This window comes from Chiloscyllium plagiosum, unplaced genomic scaffold (assembly GCF_037043375.1).
Source record: "Chiloscyllium plagiosum isolate Xiang-an unplaced genomic scaffold, Cpla_swu_hap1 HiC_scaffold_1, whole genome shotgun sequence".
NCBI lineage: Eukaryota > Metazoa > Chordata > Chondrichthyes > Orectolobiformes > Hemiscylliidae > Chiloscyllium > Chiloscyllium plagiosum.
The window spans coordinates 41,391,872-41,415,931 of NW_028270139.1; the positions used below are offsets into that span (position 1 = coordinate 41,391,872).

General features: G+C 40.4%; 2 protein-coding genes across 5 annotated transcripts in view; one reads left to right on the plus strand and one right to left on the minus strand.

Annotated features, from left to right (window-relative positions):
* enoph1 (enolase-phosphatase 1) overlaps positions 1–24,060 on the minus strand; it is a 66,253-nt gene that overhangs the window by 21,467 nt on the left and 20,726 nt on the right. The gene's annotated exons all lie outside the window — the stretch shown is intronic.
* On the plus strand, positions 1,174–22,585 carry hnrnpdl (heterogeneous nuclear ribonucleoprotein D-like). Of its 4 annotated transcripts, none has more exons than XM_043695066.2 (9): positions 1,174–1,611; positions 6,371–6,539; positions 7,777–7,938; positions 9,721–9,852; positions 18,926–19,028; positions 20,186–20,353; positions 20,870–20,985; positions 21,239–21,339; positions 22,252–22,585. In XM_043695066.2, the coding sequence occupies exons 1-8, from the start codon at positions 1,478–1,480 to the stop codon at positions 21,323–21,325; spliced, it is 1,071 nt and encodes a 356-aa protein (XP_043551001.2). In that variant the 5' UTR covers positions 1,174–1,477; the 3' UTR covers positions 21,326–21,339; positions 22,252–22,585. The 4 variants fall into 4 exon arrangements, with proteins under 4 accessions (XP_043551001.2, XP_043551030.2, XP_043551014.2 ...); XM_043695079.2 differs by having other exon boundaries at positions 1,205–1,611; positions 18,926–18,995; XM_043695088.2 differs by lacking the exon at positions 20,870–20,985 and having other exon boundaries at positions 1,220–1,611.

Below are 24,060 nucleotides of genomic sequence, written 5' to 3' on the forward strand. Positions count from 1 at the left end.
TTGTCCCTTACCCTGAGATGAAGCAGTCTAGTTCTACAATCTCCCACAAGGGAAACAACCTCTCAGCATTTACCTGCCAAGTCCTCGAAGAATCTTGTATGTTTCAATAAGGTTACCTTGCACTCTTCTAAATTCAAATGAGTACAGAATTTACATCTCTTCATAACATAATCCCTCCATAATAGGGATCAGCCTAGTTAACCTCCTCTGGACTGCCTCCAATGCCAGTATATCTTTCCGTTCAATAAGCAGCCTAGTATACTGTTCACAGCATTCCACCTGTGGTCTGAGTCATGTCTTCTACAGTTTCAGGAAGACCTCCCTATTTTTACACTCCAATCTCTGAAATAAAGGCCAACATTCCACTTACCTTCCCTGTTATCTGTTGATCTTGTGTGCTAGCTTTAGGACCCTCAAAACTCATTTATTGGATGAGGACCTCATTGACTGGACCAGCATTTATTCGGCAAAAATGAGGACTGCATTTATTGCCAACCATAATTGCCCAGAGGGCAGTGAAGTGTCAGCCACATTGCTGTGCGTCTGGAGATACAGACCAGGTGAAGGATGGCAGATTCCTTCCCTTAAGGACATCAGTAAACCAGATGGGTTTTTCGGACAATTGACAACAAATTCACGGTCGTCATTAGACTCTTAACCCAGATTTTTATTGAATTGAAATTCCACCATCTGCCACAGCAGCATTCAAACCCAGGTCCCATTTAAATAATAGCGCCTCTATTCTTCCACCGACGCCACATTTAGAGTCCATCTGCCCAGTTGTTATCCCTCTTTGTGTCATCCTCACCGCTGTTTTCTCCAGGCCTATTTTGCGTCACCCGCAAACTTGACAATTGTCTTCTTCCCTCACTCAAGTCATTAATCTCCCTGATTCTAGACAGTGTAAATAATTGTGCTTTCACCACTGACCCCTAAAGCACACTCCATTGGTTACACCAGCCCCCCCCCCCGGGAACGTTCCACCGATGGAACGTTTCATTGTTTGGAATTCTTGCCCCGGTTCCGAGTCTGCGCACTCCGTGCTCCTAGTCAGAAAGGCCCGAGACCCACAAAGTCAGTGGGGGATGGAGGGGGCACGCGTTGACACTCCGAAACCAGGAGCAGCGGACACAAGGGCGGCCTCACGCGATTGGGCGGCGAGCGATCACGTGCCGGCGACAGGAGGCCGGTGCCCGGATTTTCCGCCCCACCCCCTCCGTGATGCGCCGGCCGCCATTTTGTAGCTGAGGAGGAGCAGCACCATCATTATCATTATCGGTGGCGGCAGCAGCAGCGGCGGCGCTCGGTCCTTAGTGGCAGGAGCGGGGGTGGGGGAAAAGGGAAAACAAACAAACAAATAAATAAATAACGAGAGAGTAGTCGTCCCGGTCGCCCCTCCCCCTCTCTCTTACCCACCCTCCCCCTTCCTTCCTCCAACCTGCCCTCCCGACAAAACCCGCCGGAGAGAGAGGAACCAATGGACTCTCAGTACAATTACAACCCGCCATCCGCCGGCCTCATGGAGCAGAGCGCGGCGGCGGCGGCGGCGCCCACCGAGGAGTTCCCTGAAGGAGCTAAAATAAACGCCAGCAAGAACGAGGATGACGAAGGGTGAGCAAGCAGGGAGAAGGGGCCGCACCCCGGGGGGTAGGGAGGGAAAACAGCCCTTTACCACCGAGACGGAGGCCCCCGGGCGGGGGAGAGCGCTTCTCCTCTCCACACCCACCCCCCGCCCCAAGGGGGCGGCGCGTGCCCCGGGACCCGGGCCCCGAGCGCGTGTTTGGTTCACACGCCCCTCCTCTCTGAACTTGCCGTGGATACACCACCCGGGGATTGCCCGCCTCTTCGTTCTCTCTCCTTAAACTCTTGTCATTCCGGCTTCTCCCTTTATCTCTTGTTTTTGTTTGGTTCAACAACGTGGCTAAGTGACTCGGCGTCCGGCTGGCTGTGTATGTGACCTAGTTTCACTATGACGGTCTCTCTCTAGTTTCCTCCATCACTACCTTTTAAGCAGCGCCTCCCCTTCTCCACCTCTCCCACGCGGCAAGAGGGTATTAACAAGCCAATAAAGTATGGCCTCCCATTTTCGTTGCCAAATCGGCCACCGTTTCTTCATAATAAAATCACAATGTCGCTATTATTGTGTTCAATATCAGTATAGAGTTTCAAGTCTTTGTTTCACCAGGATTGGAAAAGTTTTGGGACTGGTGGTGAGAACAAAATAAGAGATACGTGATAAATTTGAGGGCAGGAAAAACTAAGAAAGGGTTTCGCAATGCCAAGCAAAATGAAGGGGTAATGGAATTAATAATCAAATAAAAGTCAGTGTCAGTGCTGAGAAAGCTGGTTTCGAAATGTAAAGCAAAATGGAGAAATATGGAAAAAAAACATAAATTAGCAAAGAAACAAATCAAGATGGATGCATTGATTTTTTTTAACCTAAAGTTTTTGAATTCACTTATGATCAGAATGCTGTAATATGCACAATTAAAAGATGAGGTGCTGTTCCTTGAGTTGTGACTTAAGGTTCATTGGAATGCTGCAGCAGACATAGTACGAGAAGTACCAGCAGGAGCATTGTGGAGCATTCAAATGACAAGTGACTGGAAACTGTCATGCTGGCAGACTGGAGGTATTCCACTAAGGAGTCACCTGGTCTGCATTTGGTTATATTGATATCGAGGAGATCACATTGTAAACAGTCAGCACAACAAACTCTGTTGAAATTAATGGAACCAAATTGCTGTTTCCTAGAAGGATTAAACAGAGACTTGGCAATTTGAGACTAGAGGATTGAAAGAGTAGGATTTGGATCTCCTGCACTTTCATGGAAAGGGAGGAGTTGCACGGATTGACTGAGCAGACTAGACTATTATGGAGAAAATTGCCCTGAGGCTGAAGTTGGGAGTGGATTGGGCTTGATTTGATTTATTGAAATACAGTAAAATGTATTGCTATCCAGACAAATCAACCTTATATAAGTTTGTCAGGGTAATATAGTGTTACAGCTACAGAGAGAAGGTGTAGAGAAAAGTCAACTCTGATATGAGAGCTCTGTTCATAAGTCTGGTAATAGCAGGGAAGAATCTGTTGAATCTATTGGTATGTATTTTCAAACAATTGTATGTTCTGTCTGATGGGAGTATAACTGAGGGGATCTTTGATTATGTTGGTTTCATTCTTGGGGTGGAAGGAAGGCTGGTTTCCATGATAGATTGGGCTGCGTTCGTTACTCTGTAATTTCTTGTGGTCTTGGGCAGACCATTCCCATACTAGGATATGCTGTAACCAAACTGGATGCTTTCCATGATGTATCTATAAAAATTGGCAAGAGTCATTGTTGACATGCTGACTTTCCTTAGCCTTTTGAGGAAGTATTGGTGTTGGTGTCCTTTTTTGACTGAAGCTTTTGATTACATGCACCTCAGCACCATTGATACAGACATGGGCATGTCCTCCAGTCTGCTTCCTGAAGTCAATGTCAAGCTCTTTCATTTTACTGACATTGAGAAAGATCTTGTTGTCTTTCCACCCTGTCTCAAAGCTGTCTCTTTCCTGGGCGATCTTTAGACGTTTATTTTGTTTCTTTATTAATTCCCTTAACTCTTTATTTTGCTTTGTACTATGGAACCTTTCTTAATCTTTGAGATCCAACCCACAAATTTGGAAATTGAATTACAGCTAAACTTGGCCACAGTCTGAGTTTATAAGGAGTAGAGTAATGGGTTGAGTAAGCAGCCTTGCAAGGCACTGGTGTTGATGCTTATCCTGGAGGAGGTGTTGTCACCTATTGTTACTGATTGCAGTCTGTGGGTCCAGAAGTCAAGGAACAGTTGTAGAGGGTGGTGCAGCGTCCTGGTCGTGGAGTTCGGAGATGTGTTTGGTTGTAATTATGGTGTTGAAAGTGGAGTAAAGTTCATAAGTAGATGTCTGATGTAGATGTTCCTGGGATGAGTGTATATGCAATCTTCCTGGCACTACTGAGGACCTGTTGTGACCCTAGACAAATTGAGGCTGATGTTGATGTATGCCATTACTAGCCTCTCGAAGCACTTCATAGTGGTGAATGTCAGAACCACCAGGCACTAGTCATTGAGGCATGTTGCCTGATGTTTCTTCGGCACTGGGATCATAGTGGTCGTCTTGAAGTCGGTGGGGACCTCCCCATCATAACAAGGAGAGGTTAATGATGTCTGTGAATGCTCTTGCCAGTAGGTCCATGCAGCATCTGAGTGCGTGGCCAGGGACTCCATTTGAGCCAGTCAGTTTCCATGCATTCATTCTCAAGGATGCCAATCTGACATCTGCAGCAGTGACTGTGGGTACAGATGCACCTGTGGCTGTTGGGACAGGTGACATCATTTCACTGACCTGTTGAAAACGAGCATAGAATGCTTTGCTTTATAGCTCTTTATATCTTGTAGACCGTATCACAGTTGTTCATGTGGTAAGTCTGGGCGTCTAGTTTAGTATGGTATTGTATCTTGGTGTCCCTAATGGCTTTGTGAAGATCATACCTAGATTTCCTGTATAGGTCAGGGTCACCTGACTTGAACACCTCAGACCTGGACTTCAGTAGGGAGTGGATCTTCCGTTTGGGGAACACTAGGATTGGCATGCAGTCTGCTATGCACTTAGTGATGAAGCCTGTGATGGTAGTAGCATACTTAATCTAGGTTGGCCGCTGAGTTCTTGAATATGGACCAGTCCACCAACTTCAAGTAATTGCGTAGGACCTCAGCACTTGACCAGCACTGTATTGGTTGTCTGTACCGGATCTTCATGCTTATAAGACAAGAGAAGGAACACAGCCTTATGGTCTGATTTACCAAAATTTGGGGGGGGTGGTGTGGAGTGATAGGCGTCTTTGGTGGGTTGGAAATTGTATTGATGATCTGATGTTGTAAGTTAAGTTGGTTGGATATAAGGTGAGAATAAGGACAGCTCTATTTTAGTTCAGGGAGAGAAAGGAAATATTAGGAGCAGAATTGAATTAAAAAGAATGAATGTGGCCAAGGGTTCTTTCAAATGGTGGAGGGAATCCTCAGTTTATTCGGAAGGAAACATGTCAGAAGTGGTGTGAAAGTTGCAGATTCTAAACAGTTGGAGTGAAGAGTGAAAAACCTGGGAGAATAGAGGAAATTGAGTGCGAAAAAGTGTAGTGAAGGTGATTGGTGTCCATTATTGTCTGTTGGCAGACAGTCCGCCCTCTGAAATAAAGGGATGCTTAGAGTTAGAAATGAATATTTGGGTGGCACAATGGTTCACTGGTTGTCACTGCTGCCTCAGTGACATGGACCCAGGTTTGATTCTATATTTGGGTGGCTGTCTGCGGTGAGTTTACACATTCTCCCCCCATGTCTGTGAGGGTTTCTGCCAGGTGCACCAGTTTCCTCCCCACAGTGTAAAGATGGATTAGCCACAGTAAATGTGAAGTTGCTGGATCTGGATGGGATGCTCTTTGGAGAGTTGGTGTAGTCTCTGGACCGAATGGCCTCTTACTGCACTGCAGGGACTCTGATTCTGACCATGTGGCCATGAAGGAAGGATGGACATTGGAAGCAAGGTTGATGACACTTTCCACTTAAGGGTAGGAGCAGGAAATGAGGCAACTTGTATTTCTTTTATTTAACTTATTTTTCCTAGTCAGCCTGTTTTGAGATGTTATTAGGCATTTTTAGAACAGGTGGGACTTGAAACTGTGTCTGTTGGTCCAGGCATAGGACAATTAAGCAACTTAAGGTAATTTTGTTCACTAAGAACAAGTTCAGACAAGTAGAGGGTGGAAGGTAGGTGGATGGACGGACAGACATTGTTCAGACCTCTATTCAAGGAAAACATGGTGTCCTGTTTGACTGTCTAGGATGAATGTGGAAGTGTAGATTGATTGTTTGAATAAAATATTGTGGCCAAGGAACAAGAAAACTTAAGGTGCAGGAAGAATAACTGATCCAAGTGGTTAGATGCTGAAAAAGGGAAGAGAACAGCATAAGAAAGAAGGCAGCTAATTGGACAGGAATAGGTAGAAATGATGAGTTTTCTAGGGAAGTCTGGATTTGGGAAATCTTGTTAACTAAGATTGATGAATTATTGCAGTGTGATGGTATGGATGTTTATTATTTTAAAGAAATAAATCTGTCCTTTATTTTAATTTTGGGAAATATTTTGGCAGCAAAACCCAACAGAGAAATTGCATTTTTAGATATATTTGATGATTCAAAATAAAAAAACTGCCTCCAAGGGAAAGGGAAGTAAGACATGGTCAGCTGTCGAAAGCGCTTAAACAACTTATTGTTTAACTTATTTTGTATTGCTATTAATTATAAACAATGAATTGCCGGGGTCACTATATGCATATTATTGTTCACAGAAAAATGTTCATTGGGGGTCTTAGCTGGGATACAAGCAAGAAGGATTTGACAGATTACTTGTCCAGGTTCGGTGAAGTAGTGGACTGTACCATAAAGATGGATGCGGTGACGGGACGTTCAAGAGGATTTGGTTTTGTACTATTCAGAGAACCTGCAAGCGTGGACAGGGTAAATCAACTCTCAGCCCTATTATAAATTACATCAAAATGTGTGCTTGTGACTTTGAATAAAAGTTGTATTGAGAAATGTTAACCATTGTATGTTGTAAATGGGTGTCAATTCTTTAAAAATATAAGTATCCAATTGTGATCGTTAGAAAAGAACGTTGCTAAGCTATATAACTAGGCTTTCCTATTTGGTTCCAATGTTTAGTCAAATCAGTAATTTACTTTCAGTATTTCTAATGTCCTAGTTCAAATGTGCTACTAGTCTGCTATTTGATTCAGCACCTTTTTATAAGTTACCTCAAATAGTGTAACCCATTTTGGAGGTAGTCCATAATTGGATGGGGGTGTTCATAAACAGCTTTCAATAACAGAGTTTTTAATAGTGTGCAAGATTTAGTTTGCAGAAAGCTGGTTCTGTATATTCATTTGGAGAATGCTACTTCAAATGAACTCTAGTGTAGTGACTTATACCTAAATCCTTTCCGTGTTGTGCATTATGAAGTATAGATTACTTGTAACAAAAAAAAATTGTTCAAAACTCAATCCATTTTTGAAGATATTTGTTGTCAGCAGGGAATGATACCAAGAAGCGTGCAGTTTGTGTTCTTGTGGCACTGACCTCTGCTTTTCACCCCAGGTCATGACTCTAATTGGCAGGAAGCTAGGTGAGTAAAGAGCGGATGTGATCATTTTAAGTACACAAAATGTGCTTTTTGTTATTGATCCCCGCTGGGAAAAATATTTTGGATTGAGGTAGGAGCTTCTCCTGTGCATTTACATTTGACCTTTGTCACAGAAGTTTGTACATCTTCGTAATTTATGGCACCAGCAATTCTGTTAAAACCGAGGACTACTTCGGTTCTGTTTGGCATATTTGGGTACAATTTAAGGTGTAATTCTATCAAAGTTTAATTTGGTCTAAAATAAAATATTAAATTCCATAAGATCCCTTGATCATTATAGAAATGCTCTTGGAACTGGGAGGAGTAACAGTCAGTTTTTCTGCTTGTGCTGCTGTAGACAAGTCAGCACTGAACTCAGAACTGGAACTTAAACAATGGTAGAACTTAAGTGGTTGAGACTTCATTTTTCCTTTGACACATTTTTGTTATTACAAATGTTAAAAATGACTTTTTAAGTAAGGTTCAGAGTTGTTAATTATTTGTAACATAAAACAAGTATGCACACCCTCTGAAAATTATAGTTTTAGTACAGAAACGGTTCTTAAATTCTTGCAGGTCTTGGAACTGAAGGAACACAAGCTGGATGGACGGCTCATTGACCCTAAAAGAGCAAAGGCAATAAAGGGCAAAGAACCAGCAAAGAAAGTTTTTGTTGGTGGCTTAAGTCCTGATGTACCAGAAGAAATGGTTAAGGACTACTTTGGAGCATATGGAGAGGCAAGTTGCAAATCATGATCTTTGTCAGAAAGAGATTTTTGATTTAATCAACTTCAATTTTTATGACTGTCAAAAAAGCATAAACCGCTGACATGAGGCAAATGCTTCTTTAACATATACACAGGATGTACATGTATTTGGAAAGGCAAGGACTGATTAGGGATAGTCAACATAACTTTGTGCATGGAAAATCATGTCTCACAAACTTGATTGAGTTTTTTTTTTGAAAAGGTAACAAAGAGGATTGATGAGGGCAGAGCAGTAGGTGTGATCTGTATGGACTTCAGTAAGGTGTTCATCAAGGTTCCCTAGGGGAGATTGGTTAGCAAAGTTAGATCTCATGGAATACAGGGAGGACTAGCCATTTGGATACAGAACTGGCTCAAAGTTGGAAGAAAGAGGGTGGTGCTGGAGAGTTTGTTTTTCAGACTGGAGTGCCACAAGGATCGGTGCTGGGTCCTCTACTTTTTGTCATTTACATAAATGATTTGGATGTGAGCATAAGAGGTATAGTTAGTACGTTTGGAGATGACACCAAAATTGAAGGTGTAGTGGACAGCGAAGAAGGTTGCCCCAATTACAGGATCTTGATCGGATGGGCCAATGGGCTGAGAAGTGGAAGGTGGAGTTTAATTTCGATAAATGCGAGGTGCTGCATTTTGGGAAAACAAATCTTAGGACTTAATGGTAAGGTCCTAGGGAGTGTTGCTGAACGAAGAGCTTAGAGTGCAGGTTCATAGCTCCTTGAAAGTGGAGTCGCAGGTAGATGGGATAGTGAAGAAGGCATTTGGTATGCTTTCCTTTATTGGTCAAGTATTGAGTACAGGAGTCGGGAGATCATGTTGCGGCTGTACAGGACATTGGTTAGGCCACTGTTGGAATATTGCATGCAATTCTGATCTTCCTATCAGAAAGATGTTGTGAAACTTGAAAGGGTTCAGAAAAGATTTACAAGGATGTTGCCAGGGTTGGAGGATTTGAGCTATAGGGAGAGGCTGAACAGGCTGGGGCTGCTTTCCCTGGAGTGTTGGTGGCTGAGAGGGTGACCTTATAGAGGTTTACAAAATTGAGGGGCATGGACAGGATAAATAGACAAAGTATTTTCCCTGGGGCGGGGGGGTCCAGAACTAGGGGGCATAGGTTTAGGGTGAGAGGGTAAAGATATAAAAGAGACCTAAGGGGCAACTTTTCCATGCAGAGAGTGATACGTGTATGGAATGAGCTGCCAGAGGAAGTGTTGGAGGCTGGTACAATTGCAACATTTAAAAGGCATCTGGATAGGTATACGAATAGGAAGGGTTTGGAGGGATATGGGCCGGGTGCTGGCAGTTGGGACTAAATTGGGATATCTGGTCGGCATGGACGGTTGGACTGAAGGGTCTGTTTCCCTGCTGTACATCTCTACAACAGCTATTTGTTTATTGTATCTATACATTCTAGTCATTGAAATGCGTTGAGAAGATGTTAACCAGGTTTGTCCAATGTAAATATTACAGTTTTGTTTGCAGTCTCATGTATTTTGAGTAAAATTAAGGTTTAAGTTGGGGGAAAAACAAGTACCCAATTTTCTTATGAAGTTGGGAGGAAATGTCCCCCTGAAAAACTCAGTTAAAATTACTTTATTATTCAACTTTGAGCACTAAATCACTACTTCATTTTGCTTGATTTCTTTTTGGATTACAATGTTAAACATTTGGTAGTTTATAGTTTCATTCAGTATTGATGAACTGAACAGTCAGGTATGAATATGTAAATTATACCCGAATTATATTTTTATTGTAGATTGAAGGCATTGAACTTCCCATTGACAACAAGACAAATGAACGGAGAGGTTTCTGCTTCATCACGTTTAAGGAGGAAGAACCAGTAAAAAGACTATTAGAAAACAAGTATCACAACATAGGATCTAGCAAGGTATGCCTGGCAACATTTTCACTACAAGCTTTAATGCATTTGTGGGGTAGAACATTATTTTTTCCAAGTGTTTCATATTTTAAATGTGGAACATTTTTGAGCCATAAGAAATTTTTTGAAGGGTTGACCTAAAGCTTGGTCAGGTTATTTTTTTTGGGGGGTGGTGTAAGGAAAGAGATGATGCAGGTGGAGAAACCTTGACGGATGAAGCTCCGTGCAGGTGGTGGTGTGCACAGGTGCCAGTGGTGAAGCATTGGAAAGGTAATCTGCGCCATAATCTAGAGTCAGGAGCTGACATCTTTATTCTGACATGGGGTGTGGGTGTCACTGACAGCATTTGTTGCCTCTCTTGAATTACCCTTGAACTGAGGACCTTGCTCAGCCATTTCATAGACCAGTTAATTTGATTGCCTTAAAGTGGATCTGGAGACCTATGAAAGGTTGGCACATTCCTTCCCCAAAGAGTTCTACAATAAATTACTGATAGTTGGCATTGTCACCATTGAGACAAGCTTTGGTTTGAATCTGAAATCTAACGTCCCCAGACAACCTGGACTTGTGGGTTACTAGTCCAGTAGCATTGTTGCAATGCCACTGTCTCACCTAACGTTTGGGTGAATGCTGGAGGAGGTTAGAAAAATGGCAGGGAGTGAGTTGATGGAAGGATTCAAACACTGAGAAATTTCGTTAAGAAAATTTATTTTTTTTTACTTTTTGCCATAGGCCCATAATTTAAGAAAGCCATAAAAAGGAATCTAATTGTGGGAAAAGAACCATTGCAAATAATTGACAAATCTAAACAGCAACAAAAATGTTTAAATTTGGCATAGATAAGATAATGACCAAAATAAGTTTGGAAAAGCTGAAGATGGCACTCTGGAAGTAACGAAGTATATTCAAACAAGTGTATTTCATTCAAAAATTAGAGAAAAGAACAAACTAACCAAGAGTTTGACAATAGATGAATAAAAAGATAGGGAGAAAATTGAAGCTAAAGCTAAGGGTGTGCCCTAAATAAAAATAAAAACATGGATTTATGTGCTTTTCATGACCATCAGGGATGACTCAATGTCCCTTGTGCTTTTTGAGGGGTACGTGCAATTGTAGATTATGAAATGTCAGCTCATTTGTGTATACGTACACAAGCAGGTAATAATGGGCAGACTATTTGTTTCTGTGATGTTGACTTGGGAATAAACATTGGGGATAACTGCTGTCCTGTGAAATAGTGCCATGACTGACACTGTTTTACAGGAAACAAAAGCAAATACAAAAATGTTACAAAAGGAGTCCAAGGACAGTGTTCTGAATGCAAAGAGGAATTGTAAATGAATTTGATATCTGTAGAACAATATTCTATGATAAAAGAATAAGATACAAAGTACTAAAGGATACACCAGTTCAGTTCACAGATAATTCCAGAACAATTACTGAAATACTGAATGTTTACTTTGCCCATGCATTTATCAGGGAAAATAAGTGAAAGTGGCACTGGAAGAGATCAAAAGATCACATTTTAAGTTGGAAATGGGGAAGATTATTGATAACTTAACTATTGAGAGGTTAAAGCCTGGGTCTGGGTGAATTGTGAATATTAAAAGAAACTAGGCAAGAGATATCTGGGATGCTGTTATGTGAATATAAAAAAGAAAGTTGAGTACAGTAGCATGGGTCTGTATTTAAGGCAGGATACAGAACTAGTTCAGGAACTTATAGACCAGTTACCTTAATATTGATGGTAGGAAAGGTATAATGGGATAAATTTAGAAATTGAAATTATGGTAAAGGATGACAGTCCTGTTGGAACAATTTTATTGACAACTTGAACTATGAGTGAAAAGAAAAATAGGCGGTGGATATAATTATATTTGGGCTTTTCAATAATATTTTGATTTTCTTAAGTATGGTATCTCCTAGTAGACTCAAGGTTAAGGTTGGAGCACGTGGAATCAGCGCACAAGTAGCAACATGGATTATAAACTGGCTACAAAAAAAGTACAGGTTTTGGTTCAGCGTGATGAAGGTAGAAAGTGATGATAAATTGTCAGTTCACTATTGTCAAGCAATTTGGACTTGAGAATCTGATCCAATTTCTATATATGGGCCCAGTCAAATTTGAGGTATAGTCAGTGCAGAAGTAAACAGTGACACATTACAGGATAAGCTTCCAGATTGGAAGTGCAGTGCACAAATTAATTTTCAATATACTTAAGTTTAAGAACCCATTATGGTATCAGAAATGAAGCCATTTGAAAAATAGGTATCTAAACTTAACACAGCAGCAAAATGCAATATGCGTACAGATACACAAAACTGGTATGGCCAAAAGCAAAGCTATGGGGTTCATTGGGGATGAAACAGGAAAAACAACTTGCATTAAAAATATGGAAGGCCTCTGAGGACTTTGCAAAGTTTGGGATTGAATAAAATATTAGAGGCATTGGAAGAAGATAAAAAATATTTTGAAGCTGATACACGAACCAGTTAACCTTCTAGAAAAGGTTAAACAGTTGGTGTTTTCCCTGGAAAAGAGATGATCAGGCAATGGTGAGGGTCTTAACATTATGAAAAGGTTTGAGACCAAACCTAAAACTAATAAATAATGATGGTCAAATATCGCATTCCAAATTGACTTCCATTAGTAACATTGAAATGTGAAACAAATTGAGGCAGCATATAAATGCATAGAAGGGAAAGCTAGAAACCAAGGACATTGGAATAAAAGGTTACCCTAATAGTTTGATAATCATGAAGAAAAAGTTCATAGTTCCCTGCTTGTCCTTACCACCTATCTTAAACAGTGGCACCACGTTAGCCAACCTCCAGTCTTCCGGCACCTCATCTGTGACTATCGATGATACAAATATCTCAGTGAGAGGCCCAGCAATCACTTCCCTAAGCTTCCCACAGAGTTCGAGGGCACACCTGATCATGTCCTGGGGATTTATCCACTTTTATGCATTTCAAGACATCTAGCACTTCCTCCCCTGCAATATGGGCATTTTTCATGATGTCACCATCTATTTCCCCATATTCTGTACCTTCCATGTCCTTTTCCACAGTAAATACTGATGCAAAATACTTGTTTAGTATCTGCCCCATCTCCTATGGCTCCACACAGAAGCCACCTTGCTGATCTTTGAGGGGTAAAAAGGATCTTTGAGGGGCCCTATTCTCTCCCTAGTTATCCTTTTGTCCTTAATGTATTTGTATAAACCCTTTGGATTTTCCTTAACTCTATTTGCCAAAGCTATCTCAGTCCCCTTTTTTGCCCTCCTGATTTCTCTCTCAAATATACTCCTGCTGCCTTTATACTCTTCTAAGGATTCACTCAATCTCTCCTGTCTGTACCTGACATATGCTTCCTTTCTCTTAACCAAAACCTCAATTTCTTTAGTCATCCAGCATTCCCTATACCTACCAGCCTTTCCTTTCACCCTGACAGGAATATACTTTCTCTGGACTCTCATTATCTAATTTCTGAAGGCTTCCCATTTTCCAGCTGTCCCTTTACCTGCGAACATCTGCACCCAATCAGCTTTTGGAAGTTCTTGCCTAACACTGTCAAAATTGGCCTTTCTCTAATTTAGAACTTCAACTTTTAGATCCAGTCTATCCTTCTCTATCACTATTTTAAAACTAATAGAATTATGGTTGCTGGCCCCAAAGTGCTCCCCCGTTGACACCTCAGTCACCTGCCCTGCCTTATTTCCCAGGAGTAGGTCAAGCTTTGCACCTTCTCTAGTATGTACATCCACATAGAATCAAATTTTTCTTGTACACACTTATCAAATTCCTCTCCGTCTAAACCCTTATCACTATGGCAGTCCCAGTCTATTTCCTTACAAATTTGTTTCTCAATTTCCCTCTGACTATTAGGGGGTCTATAATACAATCCCAATAATTCTCAGTTCAGCCCAAATAACTTTCTTGGATGTATTTCTGGGAATATCCTCCCTCAGTACAGCTGTAAAACTATCCCTTATCAAAAATGCCACTCCCCCTCCTCTCTTGCCTCTCCTATCCTCCTTGTAGCATATATATCCTGGAATATTAAGCTGCCAGTCCTGTCCATTCCAGACCCATGTTTCTGTAATTGCTATAATATCCCAGTCCCATGTTCCTAACCATGCCCTGAGTTCATCTGCCTTCTCTGTTCGGCCTCTTGCATTGAAATAAATGCAGTTTAATTCATCAGTCCTACCTTGTTCTGTGCTTTGTCCCTGACTGTTTTGACTCGCCTTTGTTCTCAACTGTACCAGTCTCTGATTGAAATCTTTCCTCACTATCTCCAAGACCAGACAACATTGGATATCGTGAGTTTGATAAAGAGAAAAAACAGGAAGCATATGTCAGAGAGTGCATTTAGAACTAGGCCCTTTAAAAGTGTATGGTAGGAAGTTGCTTAAAAAGGAAAATGGAAGGGTAAAGAGGAGCCCTTCGGTAGTTAGGATCGAGGAAAACTCCAGGGCTTTTTTTTTATATAAGTATATTAAGAGTTAGATTACCATGGAAAGAGTGGAACCTATTTGAGACCAACCTGTGCGTAGAGCTAATGGCCATGGGTGAGGTCGTAAATATTTTGCATCTGTGTCAAGAGGAGAAAGACATTGTAGCCAGGGATATCAGTCGATGGTGAGGTTCTAGAATACCTTAAGATTGTAAATGAGAAGGTGTTAGATGCTTTAGTGGGCAAACATTGCATAAATCCCCAGGGCTGATGAGATGTATCCCAAACTGCTATGGGAGGCCAGAAATTGCTGGGGCTTTGGGAGATATTTAATACTTTGCTAGGCACAGCTGAAGTGTTGGGTAACTAGGATGACTATGATTGAGGGTCAAAGGACTTGTTTCTATGACATTTCATGCACTTTTAAATTTTGAGGTGGAGCTAATTTAGCAATCTAGTGTAAAATGCAAGTGGGATTGTGCATGAAAAGATAGAGACAACAAAAATTTTGTGCACGTTTGGATTCTTTCATATACAACTTTACTTAATCTGACCTTTTCAGTTTGCAGAGTGCATTTTTGCTTTGCAGAATGTAGCCAAAGTCAATCTTGTAAAATTTTTTAAGATTTTTGATTTCCTTTTCCTCTTTGGTGCTACCATTTGGAACTTCTCTTTTCAAGACTGAAAGTTTCAAAATTCTGTGCATCTCTGGGAATAAAAGCTCAGACAAACAACTCCAAGTTTCATGTGAGGAGAGAAATGATGAAAATGTGTGGTTGGCTTTGTATAGTATACAGTGTAGCACCATTTAAAAAGTTTGTCTTGTTAATTGCCTTAAATAATTGGAGAAGGACCAGTTGTCTATGAAATTTGGCTGATATTTCAAATTGGAAATGAATCTTGTTACAAGTTGAAAGACATAGATGACTATGCAGTCCATTTTAATTAATCCTTCCACTGTAGCTTACACTTGTTTCTTGCATCAATATTTTTGCCATCCCATGCATTTATCACTTTGAAGAGTTGCTTCCTCTATTCTTTGAGCCCAACTTTTGAAGGGCCCATCCTATTACTTAGTTGACTTAGTTTGAAGTAAATGTGTGGATTTGCCTTTGCCACACATTGCTATCATTTATACCAGAGATGACTACATTTCTCTCATCTGTTTTGTTTTACCAGCCTTTCTAAATGATGTAGAACTGTAACACTATTAGCTTTATGCCTTTACACTGGACAGTTTTCAGCCTTTAAATACCTTTCCTCTGTCTTAATGACTTGACAGAGTTCACTACGACCTCTTATGCATGACTACTGATGCTATGTCCACATCGAGCTGCATTTTACTTGGTTTCATGATGTTTGGTATTAATACATCACCTACTTTCGGGTCAGTTTGAACTTCATCCATACCAACTGCAACCTCCAGGGTGTGGTAGTGTCCTTATACCTGTCAATCTATCCTAATTTCACTTGCTGTAGTAGGTAAATACCGGATTTCCTAATTTTTATTTTTGTTTGTTTGTTCTAAGCTCACTAAGCATGCTAAGTATTTCCTTGCTGTAAAGTCTATTTGGATGCTTTTGGTGAGGGGGTTTGCATTTTGGCTAACTTGTTCTGTGAATATTTGGATGAAATCATAATGTATCTTTACCATTCCCTGTTTGCAAACATATTTTTTTATGAATCTCTTCCTCCCACCCCACCCAATGCTGCCCTTTTACAGACAACTGAGGACTTGTTTTGTGCGCTAATGTGATTTTTAAAAAATTGTTTCTCTGATCACCTATTTTAAATTTGTTGGACAAATACAGGAATGTACAATCAAACTATCCAATTCCTTTGTCCTTACAGGATTACTGGAGCATTTTTCTTTATGCTTAATAAATTAATTCAGGTTATACTTGTTTAGTCCACACACTCATTAGCCCACACGTTTTATTTTAATAGTTTAAGTGATCACTATTCTAGATCTGAACAAAATTTCCCCAACCTGGTTTCTTGGAGCAGGACATTTTATGTTCGGTTTATGGTTAATCTGGGTGCGAATCAGAAAGCTTTCCAATCAGATCTGGGGTCACGCAGAACTGCCCACTATCCTGCCTTTGTGTGTCATAAGGAGCCTTTAGCGGAGTCCAGCAGGAAGAATGTGAGCCTGAGAGGAGTGACCGACCTCTAAGACACTGTTGCATGGAACAATGCTTCAGTGTACATGGATGATGCTGATTTCTACTCTGGTCCGCTGTTAGTGCACTGACTCTCAAGCATCTGCGACCAGCTTGAACTGGCCTTGGGAGCCGAGGTAAATTGCAACAAGAACAAGGCCATGTTTTTTAGGAACTGGGTTAGCCTTTATCCTCCTCACCAGAAGGTGCTGGGTACATGATTCTGAAGATCTGGGGTGTGTGCCAAAATCTGGGAGGAGTGTATTGCCAGGGTGAGGCAGAAACTGAGGAGATGGGAGTACTGCTTCTCGTCCGTTGTACATGGCGCAGGTCTGCCTTCTACCCCTAGTCTGTGCCACTGCAGTTACCTGAGCTATTATCTACTTAATCTGGAGGGCAAAGTTTAACCGGACCTGCTAGGACACTATGCTTTCTGGATAAAGTGGGGGAAAACATATCCAATTCCACCCTCATCCTGATGACCAGGTTGCATCAAGTCTGTGTAGACCTTGGGTACGTAAACATCAAGTCTCACTGAGGTTCTACTTGTCCCAGGTGTTAGGAAGGATGGGCCTGGCTGTCTTGCTGTGGAAAACTCTGTAGTAATTTGACCTTCTGTATCGCCTGTCCCTCATGAAAAGATTTGGAAAGGAAAACACCTTTGACCACAAGTCCGTCAGGCAACGGTCAGCATGTACTATCCTCAAGACCCTACAGAGAAAAGGAGAGGGTGGGTTCTGTCGGATGGTTCTCTTAGCAGATTGTCAGTCATTTGGCAGAATGCCTCACTGCCAAAACTTTCCACCCAGCACTAAGACTTGGCTTGGTTGGTGGTGAGAAGGGCATTCCCTCTGAGACCCTTCATGAACACCCAGACTGTCTGCTCCATGTTACACTCAATATGGCTGAGGAGTGTGGGCGTAGAGACTGTCACAATCTACTTTTGAAACCTACCTTTGCAAAGAAGGTTTGGAGAGAGATGTATTGGTTTTTGAGGTGTGCTCTACGATCTGTTCTCTCGAATGCACACTAACACAAACATCAACTGCATCTGGAGAACCATCAACTTGATGAAGGGCACGCTTTGGTGCACCCAAAACTTGTTATGCTTCCAGGACAAATACTGAATGTTGCAGGCTGGTACGTTCCAATGTCCAGGACTTGTGCACAGTAGCTGTGGCAAGGTACATTGGGGAAGGACTTTCTGTGTAAGGTCTTTCTGCCAAAGTACATGCAAATACTGTACAGAATTGCTTTAATACTGTGTATGTACATAAAATAATGTTCTATTTATAAATGTTTGCAATTTAAAGAAAAATTGACCTCAATACTGGAGGTTGTCTGTGGGAGGCAGATCTCAAATAAAAAAGTAGAAAATAATTGGTGGCAGAAAAATTTGTGGAAAGGCAATCAAGTAGAGCAGACACTAAAAATAGAGAAAAATAGGATGTGTGAACAAAAGTTATACTTCTATTATTTCCCAGAAAAATCAGAAGCATCTGTTGCTTTTTAAGATGAATCAGCTGCCAGCCAGTTGTCTTTTCAGTCCATAAAATTGTCCAAGATAGTTTTATCTTCTCACCTAACTGAAGAAAACAAGTTTTCGATTTCAGCAAAAAGGGTTGGGGGAAGGTTTAAAAAAAAAAGATAACTTATAGAATATCTTTCTCAATCTCTGTATATTCAAAGTACTTCATAGTCAATCATGTACATTTCAATTACAGCCAGATATAATTTAGGAAAGACAAATAACATCATAACCACAACAACAAGATAAATAATATGCGGTGACTGATGTCAGCTTTGACCATGACACACTTCCCTTTCTTGGTTAGGAACATAACCTTCTTGTGGGCGTGCGGTGGCTCAGTGGTTAGCATTGCTGCCTCACAGCGCCAGAGACCCGGGTACAATTCCCGCCTCAGGCGACTGACTGTGTGGAGTTTGCACATTCTCCCCGTGTCTGCGTGGGTTTCCTCCGGGTGCTCTGGTTTCCTCCCACAGTCCAAAGATGTGCAGGTCAGGTGAATTGGCCATGCTAAATTGCCCATAGTGTTAGGTAAGGGGTAGATGTAGGAGTATGGGTGGGTTGCGCTTCGGCGGGACGGTGTGGACTTGTTGGGCCGAAGGGCTTGTTTCCACACTGTAATGTAATCTAATCTAAATCTATTCTAATAAGTCTCAGTTGGCTCTGCAAGTCATTCAATTCAGCTGTTCATCTAAAAAGTACTAACTTTGTCAACTGTACTCCTCTCTTGCAATTACTTTGAATTGTCAATCTAGATGAAGTGCTCACATGTCGTAATGAGAAAAGCCTATTGTCTGGTCGGACTATGGCGACTTTATGCTATAAGATCATCGTTGCATGGTTTAAAGCCTCACTCTCATATGCTTTAGTCTATATCGGCCACCTGGTTTGTAGATTTATTTTCAACCTGATACTTTTGCATTTTTTAAACAGTGTGAAATTAAAGTGGCACAACCTAAAGAAGTCTACAGGCAACAGCAGCAACGAGGAGGCAGAGGTGGAGGTGGGTTTGGTGGAAGAGGTCGTGGTAGAGGGGGTAAGTTAATTTCCTGACGAGTGGGTTTTGAACATGAAGTGATTTCTTTACTGGAACGGTAAAGGAATGCATGGCTAGGTAATTATCGGTTTATCCGGTTAACCTTTTCCCACTTGTTCATTGGGGGATTCAGTCTGGTTATGACTGTTGGGTGGAAAAGATTTAAAATGTATGGTACTGAGGAATTACATTACCTTTGTTAAGCAATATGACTGAGGAATGCTATATAATTTTAAGTGTGAAGAATCTCTGGTAATCTATATAACACTTTGTTCACTACAATTTAGTGAGGTAGAAGAGTATGCTAAAAGATGTTGTCCGTACACCAATTCTTTGTTGTAAAATGGAAGAAATAAAAGGCCAGAACATTGGGATTTGACATTTTCCCATCTCCCTAAAGAGGTAGTAATGGAAAAGATTTGAGTCATTGGTCAGCAAGTGATTCCTCAAGTCATTGTTAATGTCTACTGGTTATATCGCAATGATCCTTAGAGTTTCACTGAGGTTGTTTCTGCTCTGTACTTGTATTCTACCCTGATTTGGGTTAGTTGGTGATAGAAAATTCTAGTAATAGAATATAATTAAAATATTGAATTTGCATTTTATAACTGGGGTTAATGTATGTAACAATACAGTAAAATTAATTCAGGAAAGAAGTATTCTGTAGTTCCTATTGGGAAAATGTTGTTTTTTTTAAATGATGAGTTAAACCTAAGCATTTTCAACACTCATCCAATGATTAACGATTATTGGGCATGCCACAATTTTCAAATACAGATTTGGAAAATGTTGGTGGATATTAATTCTTTTTCAAGTACCTAGATTTTGTTTATCCTCTTTCTTGTAAATCTTGGTGGTCGCAATGGAGATTTGTGGAGGTTCTTGTCTTGCTTTTGTGTTCAAACATTTTAACCGATAAGTGACCCTCATTTATTGCATACACACAAAATATGGTGGTATTGAAATTCTCTTGTATAGGCTTTCTATTTTTCACATGGCAGTCCCCTGCAAATTTTCTGGGGCAGGCAGCATAGGATACGATATAGTGCAGGTTTTATCACTTGTTATAGTTTCAGGTGTTAGGCTTTTTCTTGTAGCCTTTTGAGTTGTGTGTCTTAGAACAAACTCTGATTTTTTTGTATTGCTATCTTTCTTAGGACAAAGTCAGAACTGGAACCAGGGATACAACAGCTACTGGAATCAAGGTTATAGTAGTTACAACAATGGCTATAGCAATCCAGGTTACAATGGATATGGAGGTTATGATTACTCTGGGTATAACTACAACAACTACGGATATGCTCCAGAATATGATACCTACAATAGTAAGTTACAGCATTTGGCTACATGGCTGGTAACTATTTTTGTGAGGTGGTAAGATTTTGGAGAACTGTTAGTAAAGTGGAAGATCTTAAATGATATATTTGTATTGAAAATATTGTAACAAAGGAATCAAAGATTTTGAATAACAAAGCTTATGGGAGAGGTGTTAAAGCTTTGTAGTCTTTGTAGCTTTTGTATCTCTTCTGTTTCCCTTAGTGCTGTTGGTTAAGCAGCATTTTAGTTTTGCTGTTTATTTGCAACCTCAAGCCTGCATGTTATTTCTGATGACACCACATTGGTGTCCTTCAAGGTGCTTCATCTATAGATAGATTGAATTGGCCAAAAACTTTTTGACCTAAACATCTGTAAAGGATTAAGATAGTGGAACCAGCTTGTTTTATGTTTGGAGGCTTTTTTTATTACCCATGAGAAGGAGTGTTTAGCCAGCTTTTGTCCAGATAACAGCATTTCCATTTTGCAGAGGAGGAAAAACTAACATTACTCGTATCTCCTCGTAGCAAATGTGCCTCCTGATGGTCAATCAAGGAGCGGCATTGATGGTCGTGGAGAAGTCTGCGGCCTGGACTGCCTCACCCTCTCTGCTGAAGGAGGCTGTTTAGAGGCAAGTGGCCAGGTGGGTAAAATTATAGGGGTGAAAGAAGAGGATAGGATAAGCTGTTACTCAAAATGAGCTGTTACCCATTTTCTGCTAACTGCAGAAAGTCAAATTTTGGTACTGAAACTTTCTGTCCAGGTGTGTTAGTAAGTTAGGTCAAAGATGTTATTTAAATTGGTAAATGGGCCACTTGAGTTAGGCTTTGTAATTTTGTGAATATGTAGATTTACAAATTGCCTGTTAAACTTGTAAAATCCAATCGCTTTGACAGGTCAGCAGAGCAGCTATGGAAAGGCATCTAGAGGTGCAGGCAGTCACCAGAATAACTACCAACCATACTAAAGAAAAATTGATATAGTTGTTTCACTGCAGGTATGTAACAGATCTTGTTGCAGCTAATGGAGGAAAAAACTTAAATAATTTTCCAGTGTATGTTTTTAATAATGTAAAATGTCAGGTTTTGTAAAATAAATTTTGCTTTAAGTACTGAACATCAGGTAACCGTAGAGTTTTCATTTGAAGTGATTTGCAGCTTTTTGTAACAGGAGGTGTTAAAGGTCTGAGGGATTAACACTTTTTAACAAGTCTGTAAATTTAACAGGTAAAGTACTGCTAATGGGTGCAAATAAAGGACCCAGCAAGACGAAAGAAAAAGTTGCCTTCTAACTCTGACATTATACCTTGTTTGTACCCGCCAGCGGGAACTTCATTGCAGGACACGTGTCACCCTGACCACACGATTCTCTTGGGGCCGCGCATTGCGGACAGAACGTGAGGTGTGCTCGTGAAAATGCTGCCCTGTGGTATGGTCTCTTCAACATCATGTATCAACGTTAAAGATAAACTGGAAAACTTCAGCCTTTGTCTTCAGTCATCTTTGCATATATTTATATAACATTGGCTAAACATTTCTTACAGGCATTTTTAAATGTATAATGACTTACTGCATAATTAATTCAGTATTCTTTATTTGGTAACATCTTGTATTTCAGTTATGGATCTACAGTGTGGTAATTTTTTATTTAAAATGCTGTTTTATTTTTCTTTGTAGCTAAGTAGTGAAAACTACAAATGATAACCAAACAACATCAAGCAAGCTGTAGTATATTTTTGACTGGGTTAAATGTGTCAGACTTGATAAAACCAGGTCTGATGTCAATAGATCTGCTGCAGTAAAATGCTTTCCAGTGCAGCACCTTGAAGTATTGGCCAGTGTGTGTTATAATCTTGTGTGAAACGGTGTGAACTTCTTTCCTGTTCTAAAACATTTTTACTCTCTCCTAGGTGGAGAAACGGAGGTATAAACATCAGTGTAGCAGAACAGCATGTCAAGAGGAAATGTTAAATCTGAAAGCATCTTTGTTTCCCTTTTGGGACTTTTTTGTACCACATCAAATCTGAAACCAACATCTTTTGTGTCCCAAATGTATATAGCATATAAACATCTTTTTATGTTGTAGTTACTTTGCTTTGTACAACTTGAAGCGCATTCTTTGTGTACCGTGATAGTCTATAATAAAGTTGCTACTAACTGGTGATGCAACACTTGTTTGTTGGCGTACCCTGTTGTATGTGATGCATTGCATCTGTTGCTGAAATAAAACAGTATGAATACTCATATTAATTGTGGTTTTCTACATGGCTATATATTTATCTTAATTCAGCATTTGGGGAAAATTAGGCTGTTGGTTGGCATTATAACCTAATAAGGTGGTTGGCAGGACAATTGAATTCCATCCTGAGATGGAGTTGGAGAATGTTATAGGTAAACTACCAATTTGCTATTGAGGTTCTTGGCTTTATCTTCTGTTTTTAGGGAAAAAAATATTATGGAGTTATACTTTAGTTATGCATTGCTCAAATGTGCAACAAATCTCAGTCTGCGTTCTGTTTTGAAGCCTTTTGGGGTTTACAAAGGCACTGGAGGAAAACAGTGCTTTTTTTAACTTGTCATTTTATATACCTTTTGTATGGAGGGTAAGTTAGAGGTCCCAAGTAAATATCTGCAACTTCTGCTTTGTTTACTAAACTCGAAGTTAGTTAGTTACTGAGTCCACTTTGTCCATAACAGAGCTTCTGGCTATTTTGTATTTGATGTTGACTGAGTTGCTAGGCAAGACTCTGAAGGTTCAACTTTCTTTTATGTTTGTGGAGGGTGGGGGGAGAAGATGTGGTATAGAAAAAAAAAAATATTTTGTTGAAAGGCCCTTTTTGAAAACAAATTGTATTGCACCTAGGGCTGCAGTTCCATAGAATTTTGCTAAACAGAGGACTATCTTTTCAGTAAGACAAAGTTGGGGACAGATTCAAACAAAACATTTTTGGTGGTTAAGTTGCTAAGCTAAAACTGAGTTGTTAATAGATGAATTCACATTTAGAGAACAGGACCTGAAATTTGATATTGAATTAACCTGAACTTTTAAAAGGGGTGGCAAGGTCAGCATTCATTACCTATTGCAATACTGGAGTTATTTGAATAATCAACTATGCCTAGGACTTGGCTGGTCATGCTTGAACAGCCATTATAGAGGAGGCTGGAGGAATAATGAGGAACCAAGTGATGAAGAGGGGATGAATAAATACTTTGTATCACAGTCAACAAGAGGAGAAAGTCCTGAGGGCCAACTCTTAGCTGGTGGTTTGTATGTGGAATGAACTGCCAGAGGAAGTGATAGATGCAGGTCCAGCTAAACATTTAAAAGACATTTGGATAGGTACATGAATAGGCAAGGTTGAGAGGGGTATGGGCCAAATGAAGACAAGTGGGACTAGTTTAGTTTGGGAAACTTGATGAGCATGGACTAGTTGGACTCTAGGGTCTGTTTCTGTGCTCAGATTATAACACGCTAGAAGACACTAGCATTCTGAAATTAAAGCAAGGGGCAAAAGGAGAGGAAATACAGATCAATTCTGCTGTAATGCACATTTTGTTAAGAATTTGCTATAACACAATTAATGAATTGATACTGTTTCTCAAGCACAAAAGTTTTAAAGCATTTATTGGTTATAACTTGATTCTGGCCCCATTAGTTTCAATGGTGTTGCTATTACATGATTTTCTTAACACTGGATTGCATGAGAATGGAACTTCAG